The sequence below is a fragment of the Pseudonaja textilis genome, chromosome 1 (assembly GCF_049901715.1).
Source record: "Pseudonaja textilis isolate UNSWEBS1 chromosome 1, rPseTex1.2, whole genome shotgun sequence".
Lineage (NCBI taxonomy): Eukaryota > Metazoa > Chordata > Lepidosauria > Squamata > Elapidae > Pseudonaja > Pseudonaja textilis.
In genome coordinates this window covers 225,330,569-225,350,942 of record NC_141990.1, presented here as the reverse complement: position 1 = coordinate 225,350,942, position 20,374 = coordinate 225,330,569, and the positions used below count along the sequence as shown (strand labels likewise).

Genomic DNA, 20,374 nt, shown 5'->3' with positions numbered 1-20,374 from the left:
TGCCAATCTTGGTGTTCTCTGGCAAATGCCAAACATCCTGCACAGTGTTGGGCTATAAGCACAACCCCCACCTGTGGATGTCAGGCCCTCATACCACCCTCATGGAGTCTGTTTCTGACTGTTTGAGCAGCCACATGCACATTTGTGGCCTGCTGGAGGTCATTTTGCAGGTCTCTGGCAGTGCTCCTCCTGTCCCTCCTTGCACAAAGGCAGAGGTAGCGGTCCTGATGCTGGGTTGTTGCCCTCCTACGGCCTCCTCCACGTTCTCCTGATGTACTGGCCTGTCTCCTGGTAGCACCTCCAAGCTCTGGACAGTATGCTGATAGACACAGCAAACCTTCTTGCCACAGCTCGCATTGATGTGCCATCCTGGATGAGCTGCACTACCTGAGCCACTTGTGTGGGTTGTAGACTCCGTCTCATGCTACCACTAGAGTGAAAGCACCGCCAGCATTCAAAAGTGACCAAACCATCAGCCAGAAAGCCTACGAACTGAGAAGTGGTCTGTGGTCACCACCTGCAGAACCACTCCTTTACTGGGGATGTCTTGCTAACTGCCTATGCTTTCCACCTGTTGTCTATTCCATTTGCACAACAGCATGTGAAATTGATTGTAAATCAGTGTTGCTACCTAAGTGGACAGTTTGATTTCACAGAAGTGTGATTGACTTGGAGTTACATTGTGTTGTTTAAGTGTTCCCTTTATTTTTTTGAGCAGTGTATAATGCCCACTGAGTTTCTTATTTGGCTGAAAGTGTTTGAATAATCTGCATTCCTATCTTTAATAATTAATGCTAGTGTAGCTTTATTGTCTAGTTTACTGAGAGATACAATATTATGCAATTACTATAAAGATATAAATCCCAGTTTGAGCCTGGGCCAGGGTATAGCTTTAATATACCCTCTGGAAAACGAAAGCATATCTTTCTTTGAATCATTGTATTAAAAATGTGGGAAATAGAATAGGCTGAAAAATGAACATGGTCACGAATTCTGTAATTAAATACTGGTTTATTCACATATGCCCTTCTTTTTTACTTCTATCAAAAAAGAATTCTAATAGATTTAGATAGAATATCATTTATGGATATTAAAATGTAATATATATTATTACAAATGTTTGTGTGTGTATGTGTGTATAAAACTAGTGTGAAATATGCATTTTCTTCTCTTTTTGCTTGCTGTTTCTTAATATTTTGTTTTTATCCTATTTTTTATTTTGTGTTTTGTTAATCACTGTACTGTATGATTATAACAATCTAGTTTAATAAATTCAACTTTTAAAGTCATTGGAACAGCAGAAACTGGAATATCAGAACAAAAAGAAAAGTTGCTTTCTGAACCAATTAAAAATTCTCCATGTGTCCTTTTACAATATGAGTAAAGTCCATTAAAATTCTTTTCAACCACAAAAACCAAAACTAGGCAGGATTATTGTGTCCTCTGACAGTATTCAGCTGTGTAATTTGGGCAGATTTTTTTTCTTATCCTTCTCTCAAGCTTTGCTTCTGTCAATAAAACACCATTCTGACCAAAATAAATTTTTATCTTTGTTGTAAAAAAAACAAACAAACATAAAAGCCAACTGATAGTCTTAAACATTTTGCTACTGACATCTCTTGGGGTTAATTAAGCAGTCTGGTTGTAAATAAAGGGGACATCCATCCTCTTCAAGCCCCCCTAATTAATTCTCCAGTCTTCCCTCATAGCAATAATAATAAAGATGATGGATACATTAATATGGTATAGGTCGTTTCTTTTGCTCTTACTTTGTTTTGCCCTCTTACCTCATCTGTTAGATTTAGCTATGTTGGAAATATGTTTCTGCTTTAACCAAATTTAAACGTGTTATTTTTTGAGTGCAGGATTTACCTTAGCTAAAACATCCTCATATAACCATGACATGCATTCAGTCTTGTTTGGACCATTCAGTCTTCTGCACTTGGACATAAAAATGTAGTTAGTTTATTCTGAGAATCTTTTACTATTGTTATTATTTCTTACTAATGATGCAATAGATATTTCTCACGTGTTGTAGGAATAAATGTCTTTTCAACATTGTTATTATGTACTATCACAGAGCATTTTGCATAAGGGCAAAAAGGTACAGATGTTTTTAACTTGTTCTGCATGATTACTGCAATAAAACAGAAAATAGGAACTATCTTTCTACTGGCAGTTTTAAACATTTTGCTGCTATATCTATTAATTCTGCTTGCTGATTTTACCAAGAAATAGTAAAACTGGCCTGTTATATATTATCTCAAATATTGACCAAATAGTGACGTAAAATATAAAGCAAATAAAGACATAATACTTTACCTTGTTACATTGTGATGCTAACATTCTCTAAGACTACAGTAAGGGGAGGGGGAGCTGTAATATTAAAATTAGCTTAGTTTGCTTTAATTTTGCATTGACTTAATGGTTCAATGGCTGCAGCTTCTACCTGAATTTTACAAATATTTTCAATGGTAACTATCAACAGCAATAACATTCTTCTACATTTAAACTCAAGCTGCTTTAACATGCCAACATCTCTATCTTCTGTCTACAATTGCTTCTGTAGTGCTACAATCCAGCAAGTTTGTTGAAATACTCACCATATGCACAAGGCTGACTCCCCACAAGACGGAATCCTGTATTTCTTGCACTTCAGTAAGTAGTTAATTTTTGTGAGTTCAGTTTCTCTGCTTTTCACACGCTACTGTTTCTATTTTCATGCCTGTGCCTGCTTTTGACCCACTTACCTGTTATGAGTCAGAAAACCCTTATGGCAGCATAATATACATAACTACCTTTATAGAAACAATCAAACAGCAAATGATTGTACTGTATTCCAAATGAGGCCTCGCAGGAAAAACCATAGTGTGTATTTTTTCTGTTTGAAGAATGGTGAGTGTTCTGTATGAAGTAAGCTTATGTGCCATCTGTTGGGGAGTTTTTATTAATTCATCTCAGAAAAGTTTTCTATTGAGGTAGATACAATAAATACTACAACAGTATTGAAACTTAAACTTCAGAAGTTAATTGCCAAAAACCTTATCCAAAAGTTAAAGTACATTAGGAATGGCATTCTAATTAATCCCAAGAAAGATGTTAAGATTATGATACATAAAGGACATGAACAAACATTCTCTAGGGAAAACTAACAAAGTGAGTTTTACAGTGTTTATTGGTAGGCTTTGTTTGACATATACAAAAGAATCATGGTTCTCTCCAGTTGTTGATCTGTTCTTGAGTCCGGCTTCCTAATGCAATGACAGCAGATTCCACTATGAAGAAAGGATTGTGTTTTGTGAACTGAAGTGTTGCTATTAGATAGAAAAAATAGATTTCCAGGTTCAATTTATTTTTTTCCCCCAGTGGCCTACTATATTTAAACTGTTATTTAGTGGTGGTGGTAACAGCAATCATGTAACTGCCCCTCAAAGTTTATTTGCTTTAGTATGTTTGTCAATCAGACTTATTACAGAGGTATGCAATGGATGGCTGATAAGTGCCCCATGTAATCTCTGGCATTTCATGTAGGCAGCCCCAGGCTTAATTTTGAAAACTTCTGTAAGATACCAGCTTTTTGACGAAAACTATTTTTTTCTTTTTTTGAAAAAGAAAAAAGAGGATGTCAAAAAGAGAAATTAGATGAAAAAAAGAGGGGGTATCCATGACAACAAGGATAGCCTGGTATGGTTTTGGGTCTGGCCCCATGTTTTTCATGCACTGCTCTTGCTTCTTAAAGGGTTCCAGAGAGAGAACTTGTGGGGGGGAAATACAGTCTTGGATAGAAAAGAAAATTCTCATTGTTGATCTGATAATTTGAAATGAGAATCAGGCTTTTTAGGAGCTGCCTAAAAATGAAAGCAATTCTTTCCAAGCATATCTCTTCCAAGATTATCTGTAAGAATTTCTTTTGAGAAGAAAGGAATTGGATTACAAGAATGAAAGGTAAAAGAATTTTTGCTCTCTTAGAAGCAATATATCCCTGTGTACATTTTTATTAATTTTTTATTTCTAACAACCTTCTGAGGATCCATCAAGGAGGTGGGGTTTTTCATGATAAAATTCCTGGACTTTAATATTTATGCACTTTTTTCATATATAATACCATTCTTCTTTGCTGGCTTGTTCCTTTTGAATAAGCTGTGTTCTTGACTCCTTGCATTTCATTCATAAATTATATTGTATCATATTCCAGGAACATGCAGAAAATCATATTCAGCATCCTACATTAAAACTTCCATTGTTAGTCCTTACTTACTGGCTGCCTTCTTTAGCGACCATTTAAAGTTATGACATATGAAAGAAAACAGCTCTGTGACCAATCACACATAATGTCGTTGCAGTGTCCCATGGTGATGTGATTTAACTTCAAGGCATTTTGCAACTTGTGCGCATTTACGACCATTGTAGTGTCCTGCAATTATGTCATCACCATTTACAAGTTTCACAACCAACTTCCAGCAAGCAGAATTAATGGAGAACACAGAAGCAAAATCACGTGTCATTCACATATCTCACCCAATGATTTCAGTGATTCATCCAACAATAAAATCATGTGGTTTTTTGTTTAGAGGCAGAATTGCCAGTCCCAATTGTGGTTGATAAGTAAGGACTGTCTTACTTCTTTCTATTTCTTTTCTACACTCTGTCCATTTGTATACAAGCACTGAAGTGCTTGGGTTATGTAACTTGACATATATCTTTGTGTATCCTTAATTAGCAACCATAATTAGAAGTAAGCTACTTAGTGATTAAGCAAAGTGGCCACTGAGTAAATTGCGACTATGCTTATGATCTTACTTCCATTTTCCTTTGCTTTATAGACCTGCAAAGTTCATAAAATCAATAATTGGCTGCAATTACTTTTTAATCACCCTTATAATTGTGAACAGTTGCTGTCCAAGGCAGTTGCTAAACTTTACATGTTCATTATTGGATGCATGCACAGATGGTGTGTGCATGTGCATATGCATGGTGAAAGATGTTACCCTGATTGCTGATCGTCATGCCAGAGTGGGAAATCATGAACTCTTTGTTGTGCCAATGGTGATTTTGCTAATGTCATTGGTAAAAGCTTTAACCCTAAACTTTTGGTGTAAAATGTCTTAGTATCTAGCATACAATCCCAAGAATATCCCAATTTGTTATGGTAATGAACAGGCCAACTACAAAGAAACTGAAAGGAGAAAAATTCACATAAAATAAAATCAGAAGAAACTAAATGCTTGCAAATTTATTATATCCCAAGAGTGTTGGCTGAAAGCACAGCCTCTCCAAGATCCCCATTCAAAAGTAAATGCCATCTGCAATACAAATATAAAATTAATCCCAGTTCGGTTAACTCACAAAAATCCATGGATTTAAAAAAAAGACTTAATTGAATAAACCACAATTAGTTGAATTCATATGGTAAGCCACATACCAGACTTTATCAACCACAGTGGCTGGATTTTTACAACACACAAAGCTAAAACCAAACGTAACACATTTGGGCTTAGTTAATGAATATAAATTGCTCAAAAAAATAAAGGGAACACTTAAACAACACAATGTAACTCCAAGTCAATCACACTTCTGTGAAATCAAACTGTCCACTTAGGTAGCAACACTGATTTACAATCAATTTCACATGCTGTTGTGCAAATGGAATAGACAGCAGGTGGAAAGCATAGGCAGTTACCAAGACATCCCCAATAAAGGAGTGGTTCTGCAGGTAGTGACCACAGACCACTTCTCAGTTCCTATGCTTTCTGGCTGATGGTTTGGTCACTTTTGAATGCTGGCGGTGCTTTCACTCTAGTGGTAGCATGAGACGGAGTCTACAACCCACACAAGTGGCTCAGGTAGTGCAGCTCATCCAGGATAGCACATCAATGCGAGCTGTGGAAAGGTTTGCTGTGTCTATCAGCGTAGTGTCCAGAGCATGGAGGCACTACCAGGAGACAGGCCAGTACATCAGGAGAACGTGGAGGAGGCCGTAGGAGGGCAACAACCCAGCATCAGGACCGCTACCTCTGCCTTTGTGCAAGGAGGGACAGGAAGAGCACTGCCAGAGCCCTGCAAAATGACCTCCAGCGGGTCACAAATGTGCATGTGGCTGCTCAAACAGTCAGAAACAGACTCCATGAGGGTGGTATGAGGGCCTGACGTCCACAGGTGGGGGTTGTGCTTACAGCCCAACACCGTGCAGGACGTTTGGCATTTGCCAGAGAACACCAAGATTGGCAAATTTGCCACTGGCACCCTATGCCCTTCACAGATGAAAGCAGGTTCACGCCGAGCACATGTGACAGACATGACAGGGTCTGGAGACGCCGTGGAGAACATTCTTCTGCCTACAACATCCTCCAGCATGACCGGTTTGTCAGTGGGTCAGTAATGGTGTGGGGTGGTATTTCTTTAGGGGCCCGCACAGCCCTCCATGTGCTCGCCAGAGGTAGCCTGACTGCCATTAGGTACCGAGATGAGATCCTCAGACCCCTTGTGAGACCATATGTTGGTGCAGTTGGCCCTGAGTTCCTCCTAATGCAAGACAATGCTAGACCTCATGTGGATGGAATGTTTCAGCAGTTCCTGCAAGACAAAGGCATTGATGCTATGGACGGGCCCGCCTATTCCCCAGACCTGAATCCAACTGAGCACATCTGGGACATTATGTCTTGCTCCATCCACCAACGCCATGTTGCACCACAGACTGTCCAGGAGTTGGGGGATGCTTTAGTCCAAGTTTGGGAGGAGATCGCTCAGGAGACCATCCGCCACCTCATCAGGAGCATGCCCAGGCGTTGTAGGGAGGTCATACAGGCACGTGGAGGTCATACACACTACTGAGCCTCATTTTGACTTGTTTTAAGGACATTACATCAAAGTTGGATCCGCCTGTAGTGTTTTTCTCCACTTTAATTTTGAGTGTAACTCCAAATCCAGACCTCCATGGGTTGCTAAATTTGACTTCCATTGATAATTTTTTTGTGATTTTGTTGTCAGCACATTCAACTATGTAATGAACAAAGTATTTAATAACAAATATTTCATTCATTCAGATCTAGGATGTCTTATTGTGTTCCCTTTATTTTTTTTGAGCAGTGTATTTGCTGAAATGTTTTGCTTATATTTCCCTAGCCAATCTGACTCTGTTTTAATGGAAAATAATCAATATTTATCTGATTTTTCAAAATTTATTCAATGGATGTTGAATAGCTTGTATTTTGTGGGCAATATCACCTCCTCAATGTAAAGCTATATATAGTATTTTGGACACATATGTATTGTTAGCCCTATCTTGAGGAGAGTTACTTCTCCTTCTTCTTTAGCAACAATCACTTTCCCAGATGTCCAGCACACATTGAATTTTGCTCATGTCAACTTAGGCTGAACAACTGTTGTATTTCTGACATTTAACAAATAATATGTTTAAGAATTTGTGGATGAATGGTCCCTGGAAATATGACTGCTAATCTCCACTGAGTATTGATGGGTATGGTCCCTTTATTGCATGCATATCCATTATAATTAATTCAATAATTGGTTGTTTGTATGATCACTGAAATGAAAAATCTTTTGTATACATATAGTACAAAAATGTGGCGGCCTGCATCCCATTAACTAGGAGATATTATGTGGTATGCTGACTCAGTGGTATAACTCTTAAAATGTTTATGGAATCAGCCCGTTTTATGTTAAAACAGAAATGCCAATCCTTTTGCTGGGATAGTAAAAGGGAAGGGAAGATAAGGGAAGCCTCCCCCTGATGTTTCTGTCTACTCTTCCTGAAAATTTTGAAAAAGAATGTATTACTACCCATACAGGTTAACAGCACATTATTCCCATTAAGTCATAAACTCACTTGCTATCTGTAATCAAGCATGTGGCATGCTCCCATGTATGTATGTGATTAAGGAAATCATAGTTGTGTAGTGTGAACTCATCTGGTGTTTGCCATGCCGAAATTCTCTATTATATAGTGAATTTTATCTGTGCATATCCTAAATGGATTTTACTTAATATTGGGGTCCATGTGAAGTTTGTAAATAATTGTATGTAAGATAAAAGTCTTATCCCTCTCCTTATATCACCAACATATCAAAGGGAATAATCTTGATTCTAAATGAATGAGATGTTGTTTCTAGGCGGCCAGCTAGGACTGCACACCTTGGCAGAACAGGCTGAACAGCAAACTTTAAACACATGGTTGATTTTTTTTTTCCCTGGGAAGTTTGCCCATTTTCCTCTCGATCTGCCGTGATTTTAAAAAGATGGTATATTACCTCTACCTCTTGTAATTCTCAGATACTGCTCAGAGTCGTTCTGTTCGGTGGCATACAAGTTTAATACGCTATTGGACAATAATCAATATTGTCAGCTTAGTTTCTTTGCTAGAAATAGCCGGGAACCGCAAAAGAAGTGGAGCCCACTGCTGAATCGTGGTTAAATACCGGGAAGAAACGCAAATGATGGAACGCCCCTTTAATAAGCAAAAAAAAAGCCACTTTTGCTATTAATTCGTCCTTTCTCACGTCATTACGTACAGCCACTAAGCGGAGCTTTGACTATTATAAGGAGAGCGCTTTAAAAAAAAAACAGCCTCAATTTGGCTCCCGCTCTCCTCGTTTGTTTGGTTTTTTTTGAAGCCGTGATTCCTCCCGCCAAAAGCCAGCCTCTCTCGTTAATGGCTGGAACTCCAGCCAATGGGCAGGCTGTTTCCGAGACGAGGCGGCGGGAGAGGGCGTGGCCGGCGCGTGCGGATACGGTTTTCCCCCGCTTTTGCTCAGCTGCTAGGGAACGTTGCCCTGGCGGCGTGGCGCGAGTGGGTATCGGGGAGGGGCTGATGCGGGTATCTGCGCTCTCCGCCACGCCGTGCGTGTCGGCCGCGGCTGGAAGGCAAACCCACGCGAGCGTGGGAATTGGGGAGCACGAGAAAGGGAAGGTCCCACAGTGAAGGTGGGGAAAAGCTTCCGTGGGACTTGACGAATGGAATGAATGGCTAGAGAGAGGAGTAGGGAAAGAGACCACTGTCTTCTTTAGTTATACGTGGGGAAGGAGTTGTATCGAGGCAAATGAGTATTCGTGAAAACGGAATCTTTCCCCCGGTAACTTTGAACTGGCCTTTCCCCAAGTAGTGCCTTCTGGGTATGCCCGACTACAACTCCAGTCATCCTCAGCATAACATGATGGAGTTGGAATCCAACACCCCTCAAGGGAAAGGGGCTGTAAATTATCATGTAGCCATTCATCTTATTTTCATCACATTTTTGCTGTTGCTTTTCCTTCCACCATTTTGTGGGGCAATTTTATACTTGGTTAGCTGTAAAGTATGCATCTCTCAGTTGAGTTGTTTGCAGCTTTGGTGAAAATTGAAAATAGATTGGTTATTACCAACATGGATACAATTTCTTAGATAGAAAATAAGCTATTATGGGTAGTGGTGAAAAACAGCATAATTAGCTATTGCCCCCCATAATTAGCTATTGCCTTAACTTTGGTTTTAAAATGTAACACAAATTACTGGACTTGTTTTCTATCCAGAAAGCCAAAAGTTGTATGTTCATATACTTGTTTGATTAGAAATAAATTTAGTAAGTCTTTTTCTTAAGCATATACAGGATTGTAGCATTAGTCTAGATAAGTGCTGCTTAATGCCCACTAGTAGTTCTCTTAATTTTAAAATGAGAATATGAGCAAAGATAGATTTGGACCATTAATGCACATGTCTGGAAGATTTTGCTTCCTATTAGTGAATGGGCTCCAATTAAGAGAGTCATTCCAATGACAGAAAAAATGCAAAATCATAGCTTACTTAATTTACGTCTGCAAACGTATCTAGAATTGCTTCAGAGGTTGCTAGATCTGTCTTATGACAAGAATATCAGAAAGACAAGATGGGAAATATAAGATTGTCCTCATTTGTAATTGCTACAGAAAGGAGCAATGAAAATTAGCAAGAGGGCTGGAAGATTTTCCCTTTAATAGTTTATGTTTATTAAGAGAGGATTTTGGTGGGAAGAATGATGAAATGACAAAATTATGATAGAGTGAAGAAATTAGGAGTTTTCATTCACTAACTTACACAATCTCTAAATAAGTGTAGGAGAGTCATGGAATAAAATAATTGATAGAATAGCATTAGAATTAGTTGTATAATTTGAAATAAGGAGCCTGAAAACTAAAATGTCGTGGCATGTCAGTATACATTTAAAATAACAGGTAAGAATTTATTTTAAAACAACTTGGACTAAAAAACAAGCAGTTTTAAACAAGGATAATGAGGGTTTATATACAATGAAACTGGCAGATTATTGAGTATAAGCAAAAGGAAATTTTATTTCACATAGCATGCAATTTATAAACTTTGTTACCAATGAGATGATTATTACCAGAGAATCCAAATAATATACCTCCTAGATTCAGGTGCCAATTAAATGCCAGGTAGTGGGATTTGGAAGGAGGGACATGGTGGCTTTGTTTTGTTTTAGAAAAAGGAAGTTATAAAGAAAGTGGAAGTTTACAAGCAGTGTCCAATTGACAATGTGCGTGTGTGTATGTATATATCACATTTATGTATGAAAAATAGAGAATATGTGAAACAGAAGGTTTAATATGCTTTTAGAAAAATTGATATAAATCCAGGGTCTCCAATTTTTTTAGTCTGAGGGTTACATTTGCAAACATTTGAGGGTCCAGGGGAAAAATCATTTTTATAAATTAGCAAGTAAAATTTAATTGAAGAAATGTTTTATTTTGCTCAGTGCAATATGATTCACAACAACAGCAAAAAAATGTGACAACTTCAAAGAAACAATGCCATGCTTGTATGGACAAATGATAGAAAGTTTTTTAAGGGAAAGATGCTCCCCCTTCCTCGTCCAGCAACCCTCCAGCTGACTTGCACCCCCCCCATTGGAGAAATCAAGGGAATCCTACCTTTCTAAACAGTGGTGAATACAGGTAATCCTTGACTTACAACAGTTCATTTAGCGATCAAAGTTACAAGGGCACTAAAAAAATTAACTATGACGATTTTTCTCATGACTGTTGCAGCATCCCCAAGGTCATGTGATTTACATTCAGATGCTTGACAACTGGTTCATATTTATGTTGGATGCAGTGTCCCAGGATCATGGGATCACCTTTTGCAACCACCTGCCAAACAAAGTCAATGGGCAAGCCAGATTAACTTAACTGAATTAACAGCTAACTTAACAGCTGCAGTCCATTTAACAAATATGGCAAGAAAAGTCATAAAATAAGGCAAAAGTCTCTTAACAATTTTCTCACTTAGCAACATAAATTTTGGTCTCAAACTGGTCATAAGTCAAGGACTACCTTTACAGCCCTGCTGTGTCTCCCTATGCTGTTTGGAAAGGATCAGAGCACAACGCATGAGAAGAGCTGGCAGGCTGGAAGGAACCTTTCAGAGGACTCGATATAGCCCACAGATCGTAGATATAAATCTCTCTATGTACTGAGCCATATTATTGAAAGTTATGCCATATAAACCTTGAACTTGGGTCAAAATGTAGATCAAATAAAATGCCATAGCCATGCTTTATATTTAAAGTTTGTTATTGGGTACTTAACTTACCTGGGACTGTCTATGTAACCTGTACCTGGAAAAGAAAGCTACTTTAAAGATAATCCTGGCTACTGGACATAAAGACAGGAAGACAGAACAGCTGCTAATTCGGGAGTTTCTATCTGTGCCATCTCTGCTTCCCTTTCTCTTCTCACTCCCAGTATCCAGGAGGAGAGGAACAAGAAGGTGAGCGAAGGCAAATAGTTCAAAGCTAGAAAGATGGGCTGGAACACTAGCAAGAATGACTGTTTTCATTATGATCAGAGCAACGCTTAATTACTGACTTTTTTGGTGCTGGATTACTGGGTAGGTCATTTATTTGCAGGTTATGCCAGACTTCCAAAGATCTGTTATGTGAATGTGCCCAACGAATGGAAACATGTTAAACCATGGTTTGGTTAACTGGAAAAAACAGTTGGCTAAATTTAGATGTTAAGCCCAAGCCAAATAAACAGTTTAGCATATTTGCTGAAGGCATCTCATTTAACAATAGTATAACTTCTGATATAAAGGAATACTTTTTTTTTATTATAGAAGTATCAGGTTAAAAAAATATGCACAACTAGTATGTTATATAAATTAGTGAATATCCTGCCTAATTCGATTGTTACAGGATTAAAAACAGATTTTGATGAGGAGCGTTTGAGATTTTTTCGATTTCCTGAATTATACGCATATTGTTCATTTGTGACTTCTGTAAGCTATAAGTTAATACAGAACTTGACAATCTGTCTCTTTCCTATTTTGGTCCTCCGTATATGAAGTGAAAAGTTTGCTCCTTTTTGCATTGTTAGTGGGTTGGGGTAAAATGTTTAAACTTTACAAATTCCTTGGGTCCTTTATTCATCCCTTGAACTCTTTGACATTTTCTTTCCAAATAGCCCCTGGTAATTTGGTAATGTGGCTTATTATATACCACATAAAGTCTGGGGTGGGTTTTGAGTTTATGAGAGTTGCATGGCCCTGTTTTAAATCGGGATGCTCAGACCAAAGTGCAAGGATCACAGTCCTGAACACCTCCAAAATCTAATTTTTAATGTTATTAGAAAAGGAAAATTATCAAATATGTAGGAAATAACTATGATTTTATTTAGCAAATTTAGATCAACTGCGTTTAGTTTTATTTTAACTACAGTCATTAAAACCTTCATTCTGTGCCACTAAGAGGTTACTGGCCTCTGCCTCCTGTCCCAGATAAACCGCATAACCATGGCAGTAGAACGTGTGTTTTTCCACACTAGACACAGTTTGAAATATAACTTCATGATGAAAGGAATAAACCCTCTTTGTGAATTTTAAATATGGTTTTGTTTATGTGAAGGTATACATTTTGGAACAATTTATTACTCATGGAATGCCAGGATTCTGAATTAAGCAGTGCCACCTTGTTTCATAAAGCTCTGAAGAAAGTTTAATATTTAGTGAAATCACAAATGTAGCAGTTACATACCAGATGTAATGATACCTGTAGTTTGAATTGTTCTACCCCTGTGTTTTAGGACTTTCATTTAATATGATCTATAGCAAGATTGAAGAATCCAAAGACTATTTTCTACTAAGCAATTTAGGCTTAAATTTAATTTAAAAATGACTTTCAGGAAGTATCTATTGAGGTAAAATTAGAATGTTTATCTGATAATACATTAGCAGAACACTGCTGATAGAATTAAAGGGAAACTTTGACAGAATAATATGAAGGAAAGTGTGTGTGTGTATTTATATTTATATTTATATATTTCCTGTGCTGGGTAGTAGGCTACTAGATAGTAAATTCTGAATTGAATTGAAAGAAATGCTGTTGAATTCTGTTCAATGGGAATTGAGCACAGACTTTAGTTGAAATGCTAACATGGGCAACATTTATTTCATAGAAACCTGGTATACAATGAAGGAAAGTTCTGTTACCATGAGTTCTTCAGCTGCAAATCCCAAGATTCTATATAGGAATTCTCGTCTACTCCGTATGGTGTTCCTACAACTCCATCGCCAACAAAGGGCTGACTTATTTTGTGATGTTGTCCTACAAGCAGAAGGTACCAATTTGTCTAAAATCTGAAAGATAGATACCTAAAATAAATAGATCAAGTTCTGGTATTTTAGCTGAATTTTTTTAGAGCTTTGCAAGTCCTCCAAAAGAGTTTTTCTAGTTGTAGATGCCTATATGCAACATGGTTTTTTTAAAAAAGAGAGAGCTTATTTTTCAGGCTCGCACAATTTTTTTCATAAGTTATCCCATGTTTTTCTGTATATGTGTATATGTATCATGCTTTATTGGACAAAAAGGACCAATAGTTTTGGCTTAGTGCAAAGTATCCCTTTTATAGGATATTCATAGTTCTAATAATTATCCAAAACATCTATTATTCATTTTGTTACTGCAGTAGTTTAATGTGGAATATGATGGAAGCTTGTCTCCATTAATCTGTTTTCAGTGCCTTGAAATTTAAAATAATATGAAATTGCCTGTTGAATCCATTTTGCTCCCTCACCCAGTCTGATGCACCTCAGACTGTGGCTCCCAGAATTCTTCAACCATATCCATGGGCTATTACATTGGGGAAAAATGGAATTTAGAATACTTTGTATCCTTCCACCAAATTGCCAATACAGGTAGTCCTCAACTTACAACTACAATTGGACCAGAATTTTAGTCATTGAGCAAAATAGTCATTAGCTGAGATGCCTTTTCAACTGTTTAGTTCGATGATCACAATCCAGGCACTTTCAGTTATTAAGCGATCTCTCAAACTGTTAAGCAGGCCGAATAACACTATACTGCTTCATAGTACTTTATTGCCCTCTCTAAGCCATTTACAGAGTCAGTATACTGTATTGCCCCCAACAATCTCGGTCCTCATTCTACCAATCTCAGAAGGATGGAAGACCTTAAATTGGTCAGGATCGAACTCCTGGCAGTTGGCAGAATTAGCCTCTAATACTGCATTCTAACCACCGCATCACCACATAAGGAGCCTTGGATGTGTGTATGGCGGGGGGTGTTCCTTCATTGGGCTTCAGGAACAGAGCTTAAATCTAAAGGATTGAAGGTAAACCCTGCTCTCCATCCACTGTGGAAGTCAGTGGGGAAATCAGCAGCAGGGAAGGTTGCAAGCTGCTGCTGCTGCTGCCTGCCAAGAGGACCTCCCTCTCATTTCAGGGCTGGCTGAAAGCTGCCAGGGGAATTTAGCTCTGCAAGCAGGCAGCACTCACTCTGTCTGCTTAACGACCCCAACTGCGAGTGCCAGGATTGTGGCTGAGGGAAGCAATAATATGTCTCACTTAATGACTTCTTTGCTCAGTGACCAATATTGTGCTTGTAAGTCGAGAACTATCTGTAGAGGTGGAAAGTCCCCTCATTTCCATCCATTTTAAGTAACGTGGCTTGCAATGTGGAAGTTGGGTTCTGAAGAGGAATAGAGTACAGATAGTCCTTGACTTACAACCATTTGTTTAATGACTATTCAAAGTTATAGTGGCACTGGAAAAAAAATGACATGACCATTTTTAACACTTATGATTGTTGCAGCATGAACAAAATTCAGAAACTTGTCAACTGGCTCCTATTTATGATGGTTGCAGTGTGCTGGGATTCCATGATCACTTTGCAACCTTCTGACAAGCAAAATCAATGGAAAAGCCAGATTTCGCTTTATAACGGTGTTGTTGACAACTGCAGCGATTCATTTAACTGTGGCAAGAAAAGTTGTGAAATGGGACAAAAGTCACTTAACAATTGTCTTGCTTAGGAACAGAAATTTTAGGCTGAATTGTGGTTGTGAGTTGAAGGTTACCTGTATTAAGACTTTGCAATTGAAACGTTTAACCATAGTGAAATTTTGCAAAAAAAAGGGGGGGGTGTGCGATAGATCCAAGGAAGTTGTTTGGAGTGCTGCCATTGTTATTTTTATTTGTGTTGAATTCTTCCACTGGAATTATGGAGCTATTTAATTTTACCTAGGGCATGCCTGTGGATTTGTTTAATATCTTGTTAGTTGTGAATAAAATACATAATGGTAGTTTGTACACTTTGCAATTGTTTTTGTTACTCAATTGTCCCGAAATAACTAGACCAAATTGTTAAGCTTTTGCCTTAAAGAAGCATTACTAACCTAAGAACTCTAGGCAAATTTAGTTAGGAAAGATGGGTTTTGTTTATTAAGATGTATACTTTAACACTACCCAGTAAGTTGATGTAAAAGGAAGAGTGAGTTAAAATATCCCTTGCAGGGAACCGTTCTTGCAACTCTGTTTTAAAAATACAACTATTTTAAATTAACATGTGAAAAATGCAGTTTGATACTTACTACTTAATTGTAATGAAATACATTATTTAAGTTAGCGTGCTTAAAATATAAATCATCAATGATCCATGTACTGGGGTCTATGTACTGGGAATGGCAATAACTGGCGAATGGACCAGGCCTTTTCATCGTAGTCCAGATTCCTCTCTGATTCCCTGCCCTTCCACTTCTTTGCCCTTCTATTCTGTCAGAAAAAGGGAGCAAAGACAATTGCTTGGGGAGATGTTGCTTCACGGTGCATGTAGGCATTTGATTTAGCATGCTCCTTCCATTTCTTGCCAGGGCAAGTAAAATAGTCTTCCTAAATTGCTTCTGGTTAGCTGCCCTGGGAATAGAATTTAGGACTAGATACGTCTTTGCCCTGACTCAGTACAATTCTCACTTTCCTGACATTATGTATTGACTGTGGGAGAATTTCAAGGCTTGCCCATGGAGAACATCTTCAGTCAAAATTGATGGTCCACTGGTAAAGTACCTGCTAATAATGGTGTTCTTTATAGGCGAAGCCGTTCCAGCTCATTGTTGCATCCTGTCGGCCTGCAGCCCCTTCTTCACAGAGCAGTTGGAAAGAGAAATGGCCCCCAAGGGACACAAGGTGGTGCTGGAAATTCGGGGGCTGAAAATTGGGACGTTGCGTAAATTGGTAGATTTCCTCTATACATCTGAAATGGAAGTGTCCCGGGAAGAAGCTCAGGATATTCTTGCAGCTGCACGACAGCTTCAGGTGTCAGAACTTGATTCTTTACAGTTAGAAGGAGGAAAGTTAGTAAAAAAAAAACCTGGCCGGCAATTAAACAGGAACTGTTTGCAGATAACCAGTCCAATGACCAGGTCAGAGACAAGCTTAATTCATTCTTCTGCTCCCTCTGGAGGTAGCTTGACATCCTGGGTAGCTGCAGGCAAGCAAGCAATACCCGGCAGTAATTTTATACCATGCTCCAAAGAAATAAGTGGCCACAACAGTGCTGATCAGAAGGACGTAAAGAAGCAAAAGCTTACTACAGCATTGCTGAGTAATGACAAACAGAGTTCAAAAAGCCAGACAGTTGCTGCTGATCCCCTGAAAACAAAAGTTAAAAAACGCCCTTCAGGCACAATAAGGAATATAATGGGCAGCAATGAGAATGGTGGTCTGCACAGAAAGGAGACTGAGGCTGGAGATGCACACACTACAGCCAGTTTGCAGAATTCAAAAAAGATAAAGCTCAGCCGTTCAAAGCTTTCCTTGCCACCTCTGTCCGCGCCTTGTGCCTCCAGAGACCATTGTACTGTAACGTCCAGCAAATCGCCAAGGTCTGTTAAACGTCTCTGGAGACAAAAATGTCCTGTCAAGGATGAGATGGAAAAAGAAGATAGTAATCATTTTTGTGACTTAAGAAGCCCCCCTCTTCTTCCAAAATCTAAAGGCAGAAAGCGCACCTGCAATGATCCAGCATCCTCCCCAAACTTTCCCCAAGAAATAGGTCACATAGGCCGAGTAAAACTCAGAAAAGTTGTCAATGGCAGTTACTGGGAAGTAGTGCACGAATCACCTGCCGCCCAGCCTACAGTGGTGGAAAATGGTGTGCACACTTCGAAAGATGAGGGCTCCCAATCTCAACCCAGACATCCTAAACCAGAAGTAACAGATGCGCAACAGTTGGCCAGGTCTGCTAAACTGCTCCCTGCAACTGCTGAGGCTGCACCGAGTCCTGAAAACAGGAGTGTGATAAAACAAGAGGCCGAACTATCTGAGAAGAAAGAAGGAGCTGATGCTGCTGGGAATCATTATGACATGGAGGCATTTGTGCTGGATCATCTGGTCAAGGAAGAGCAGTATGATATCCTTGCTTCAGCTGGAGAGTTGGAACAAATGCTAGATGTGCTTCTGGCTGATGAGGATGCCACCCAGAGCACTCCTATTATACAAAGCCTGGGTGCTTCACCTCAGGCAAGGAGCCTGGGTGCTTCACCTCAGGCAAGGAGCCCGGGTGCTTCACCCCAGGCAAGGAGCCCGGGTGCTTCACCCCAGGCAAGGAGCCCGGGTGCTTCACCCCAGGCAAGGAGCCCGGGTGCTTCACCCCAGGCAAGGAGCCCGGGTGCTTCACCCCAGGAGAATGTCCTGAGAAACGTTGAAATTGAAGAAACAGAGAGATGTTGTACAGTAGATGCACAGTTAGACAAGGTAAAAATTAGTGACTCAACAAATGGGAGCTCTTTGCTGGACCCTGTACTTAACTGTCTTCCTCTTTTAACACCTGCGCCTAATGGTGACTGCCTTTCCTTGTCCAGCTCAGCCTCTCCCCAACTGGGGGATTGGGCAATGGCTCAGTGTCAGCTGCCTGAACCCACAAATGGGACTGCAAATTTTGCTGAGCCTTTATCTGTCGCTTGGACGGATGATGAGGACCAAGGACCTGTAACTTACGATGTGGGAATCTCAGATACAAAGTCACTTACTGAAGCTGTTCTCAGCAATCCTGTGCAGCCCAACTTGGACTGCAAGCTATCATCTTCCTTAGCCGGCCTAGAAGAAGAAACCATAGACGTTGGAGGGATAGAGGACTTCTTTCTTAATATTGAATGTGTCCGGCCAGATCCTTCTCCTATATCTGAAACTGAGGTGGATGTTCTGAACTAGTGAGTGCAAGTAGTGGCAAGGAATTACTTTGACTACTTGGTGAGGTGGGCTAGCAGACAATATTGCAAAATTCTATGGCAAATAGTAAGGAATCTGCCCACAAAAAGCAATTAATAGATTCCATAATGTTTTTGAGTATTTTGATCAGATGATGGAAAAGCCCCCTTTAAAATCAAACTGGGGAGAGGCTGCTTTATTATCACCAGTTCTCAGCCTCATTAAATCATGACCGTGACATTGATATAATCTATTCTTTGTGTAGGGTGGCCTTCCAGGATGCTGGGGTTCTTCTGGCCTCTTGTGGGATAGGTGATAAGCTACAGAAATCTACAGCATTTACTTCTATGAAAAGTAATATTTTATCTTGCGAGAGACATCTTGGGGGCTGGTAATAATTTTACACAAGTGTGTTCTACTTAATTTCCTTTATAGATTATAATGTAACTGTCTTATAGTAAACACAAGATTTTAAAATGCCAGTCAAAAGTTCAAAGGGTGACTTATAATTCAGAGGACAAAATTACGTTTTCTGGGAAGAGTATTGTGAAACAGTGTTGTCCTCAAGTTTTTAAGTCCTGTGCTTCCCCTCAATTTTTTAAAAACATTTTATTTAATGGCTAGTGAATTAACTAAACCCGGAAATGCAATGGTTAGGACAACTGTTGTCCCAAGCTGAAAGCTACTAAGTTGAGTTAGCAGTTCAAAGGCAATATATAAAGGACTGGCAACAGAATAAGAATTGCCCTCTTTGTACTGGCTCTTTCAGTTCAATGCTTCCATTTTTTGTTTGTTTAAAGGTCAGATTGGAACTGCTGAGGGTCTGCTGATCTGTATTTCCCAGTTACTGGAGATCACACTACTAATTCAATACTTGCAGTAGTACATGCTTTGCTGTAAATGTTAATTCTTTCTCCTTAAACCAATACGTTGCTGGAAGTAGCACCCCTTTCTCCTGCTACTTTTGGCCAGATGGACCACTTGAATTGAGCTGACTTTTCTCCTGATAAGCGGCCTGCAGTATTTAAACACTGATACAGGGAACTAAGTGCCTTGCTGACTTTCTATATTTTAAAAAAGAGAAGGCTCCCTAGAGGCTTGAGAATAATTACCAAGTTGCTTGTTTTTCATTGAAACCATCTCCTTGTGTTTGCAGCTTCTTCACAGAGAAGTGTATTCAAGTGCAATGACCTATACTCCACGAAGCTGTGCCAAATACTTCCTTCTCTCACAACCCAAAGCTCTTCATGTATGCAGAACATTCTGAAGAGTAGATGGCACAAAGACTGGAATAAATATTGAGTTGTAACTTGTTCAAATAAAAATTCTTACGTTTTCTTGGTTCTTTGTATCATATTTACACTGAAGCCATCTTGTGGGGTTAACTATAGCTAAAGGAAATAAAACTACACACGCACAAATAATACAAATTGTTGGGCAAGCATTGGGAAGATTGATAGTCAGCATAGTAAACTAAAAGTTAACAGTAGAGTTAAGTCTCTTGAGCAGGTATTTTGTGCATAAGGAAAATAATGTGGTTTAAATATTAAAACTTCAAAGGCTGAGGATTGCTATCAGTAATATAATAGGATAATTAAAAGGATAACTCAAAAATGAAAGCTAGTAGCCTTCTTTAATAATCTTTAATTAGAAGAGAAAAAGAGGTTTAGAGAGAATAATTAGCAATTTATGGCCCTTGTGGAACGGCTTAGATATTCCACCTTGGCTAATTCCTTAGTCAATAAAAAAAAAGAACAAAACATTGCAGAGGAGAGACTTAGGTTTTCAGGGTTCTTCATTCTGTCATGATCAAGGAAATAAGGAAAAGGCAAAATAAAAGTAGTAGTTGTGAAGAAATCCTTTTCTCTGCCAAAACAATCCCAA

The 20,374-nt window shown here is 39.0% G+C and overlaps 1 protein-coding gene across 2 annotated transcripts; it reads left to right on the top strand.

The window, feature by feature from the left end:
* The first annotated feature begins 2,377 nt into the window (after positions 1–2,377).
* BTBD18 (BTB domain containing 18) lies at positions 2,378–19,787 on the top strand. 2 transcript variants are annotated; one of them, XM_087920708.1, is made up of 5 exons: positions 2,378–2,658; positions 13,444–13,605; positions 16,374–17,818; positions 17,966–18,492; positions 19,647–19,787. In XM_087920708.1, the coding sequence occupies exons 1-5, from the start codon at positions 2,607–2,609 to the stop codon at positions 19,678–19,680; spliced, it is 2,220 nt and encodes a 739-aa protein (XP_087776834.1). In that variant the 5' UTR covers positions 2,378–2,606; the 3' UTR covers positions 19,681–19,787. The 2 variants fall into 2 exon arrangements, 1 of the variants encoding a protein (XP_087776834.1); XR_015740857.1 differs by lacking the exons at positions 2,378–2,658; positions 16,374–17,818; positions 17,966–18,492 and having other exon boundaries at positions 13,471–13,605; positions 19,647–19,769.
* Positions 19,788–20,374: the final 587 nt, after the last annotated feature.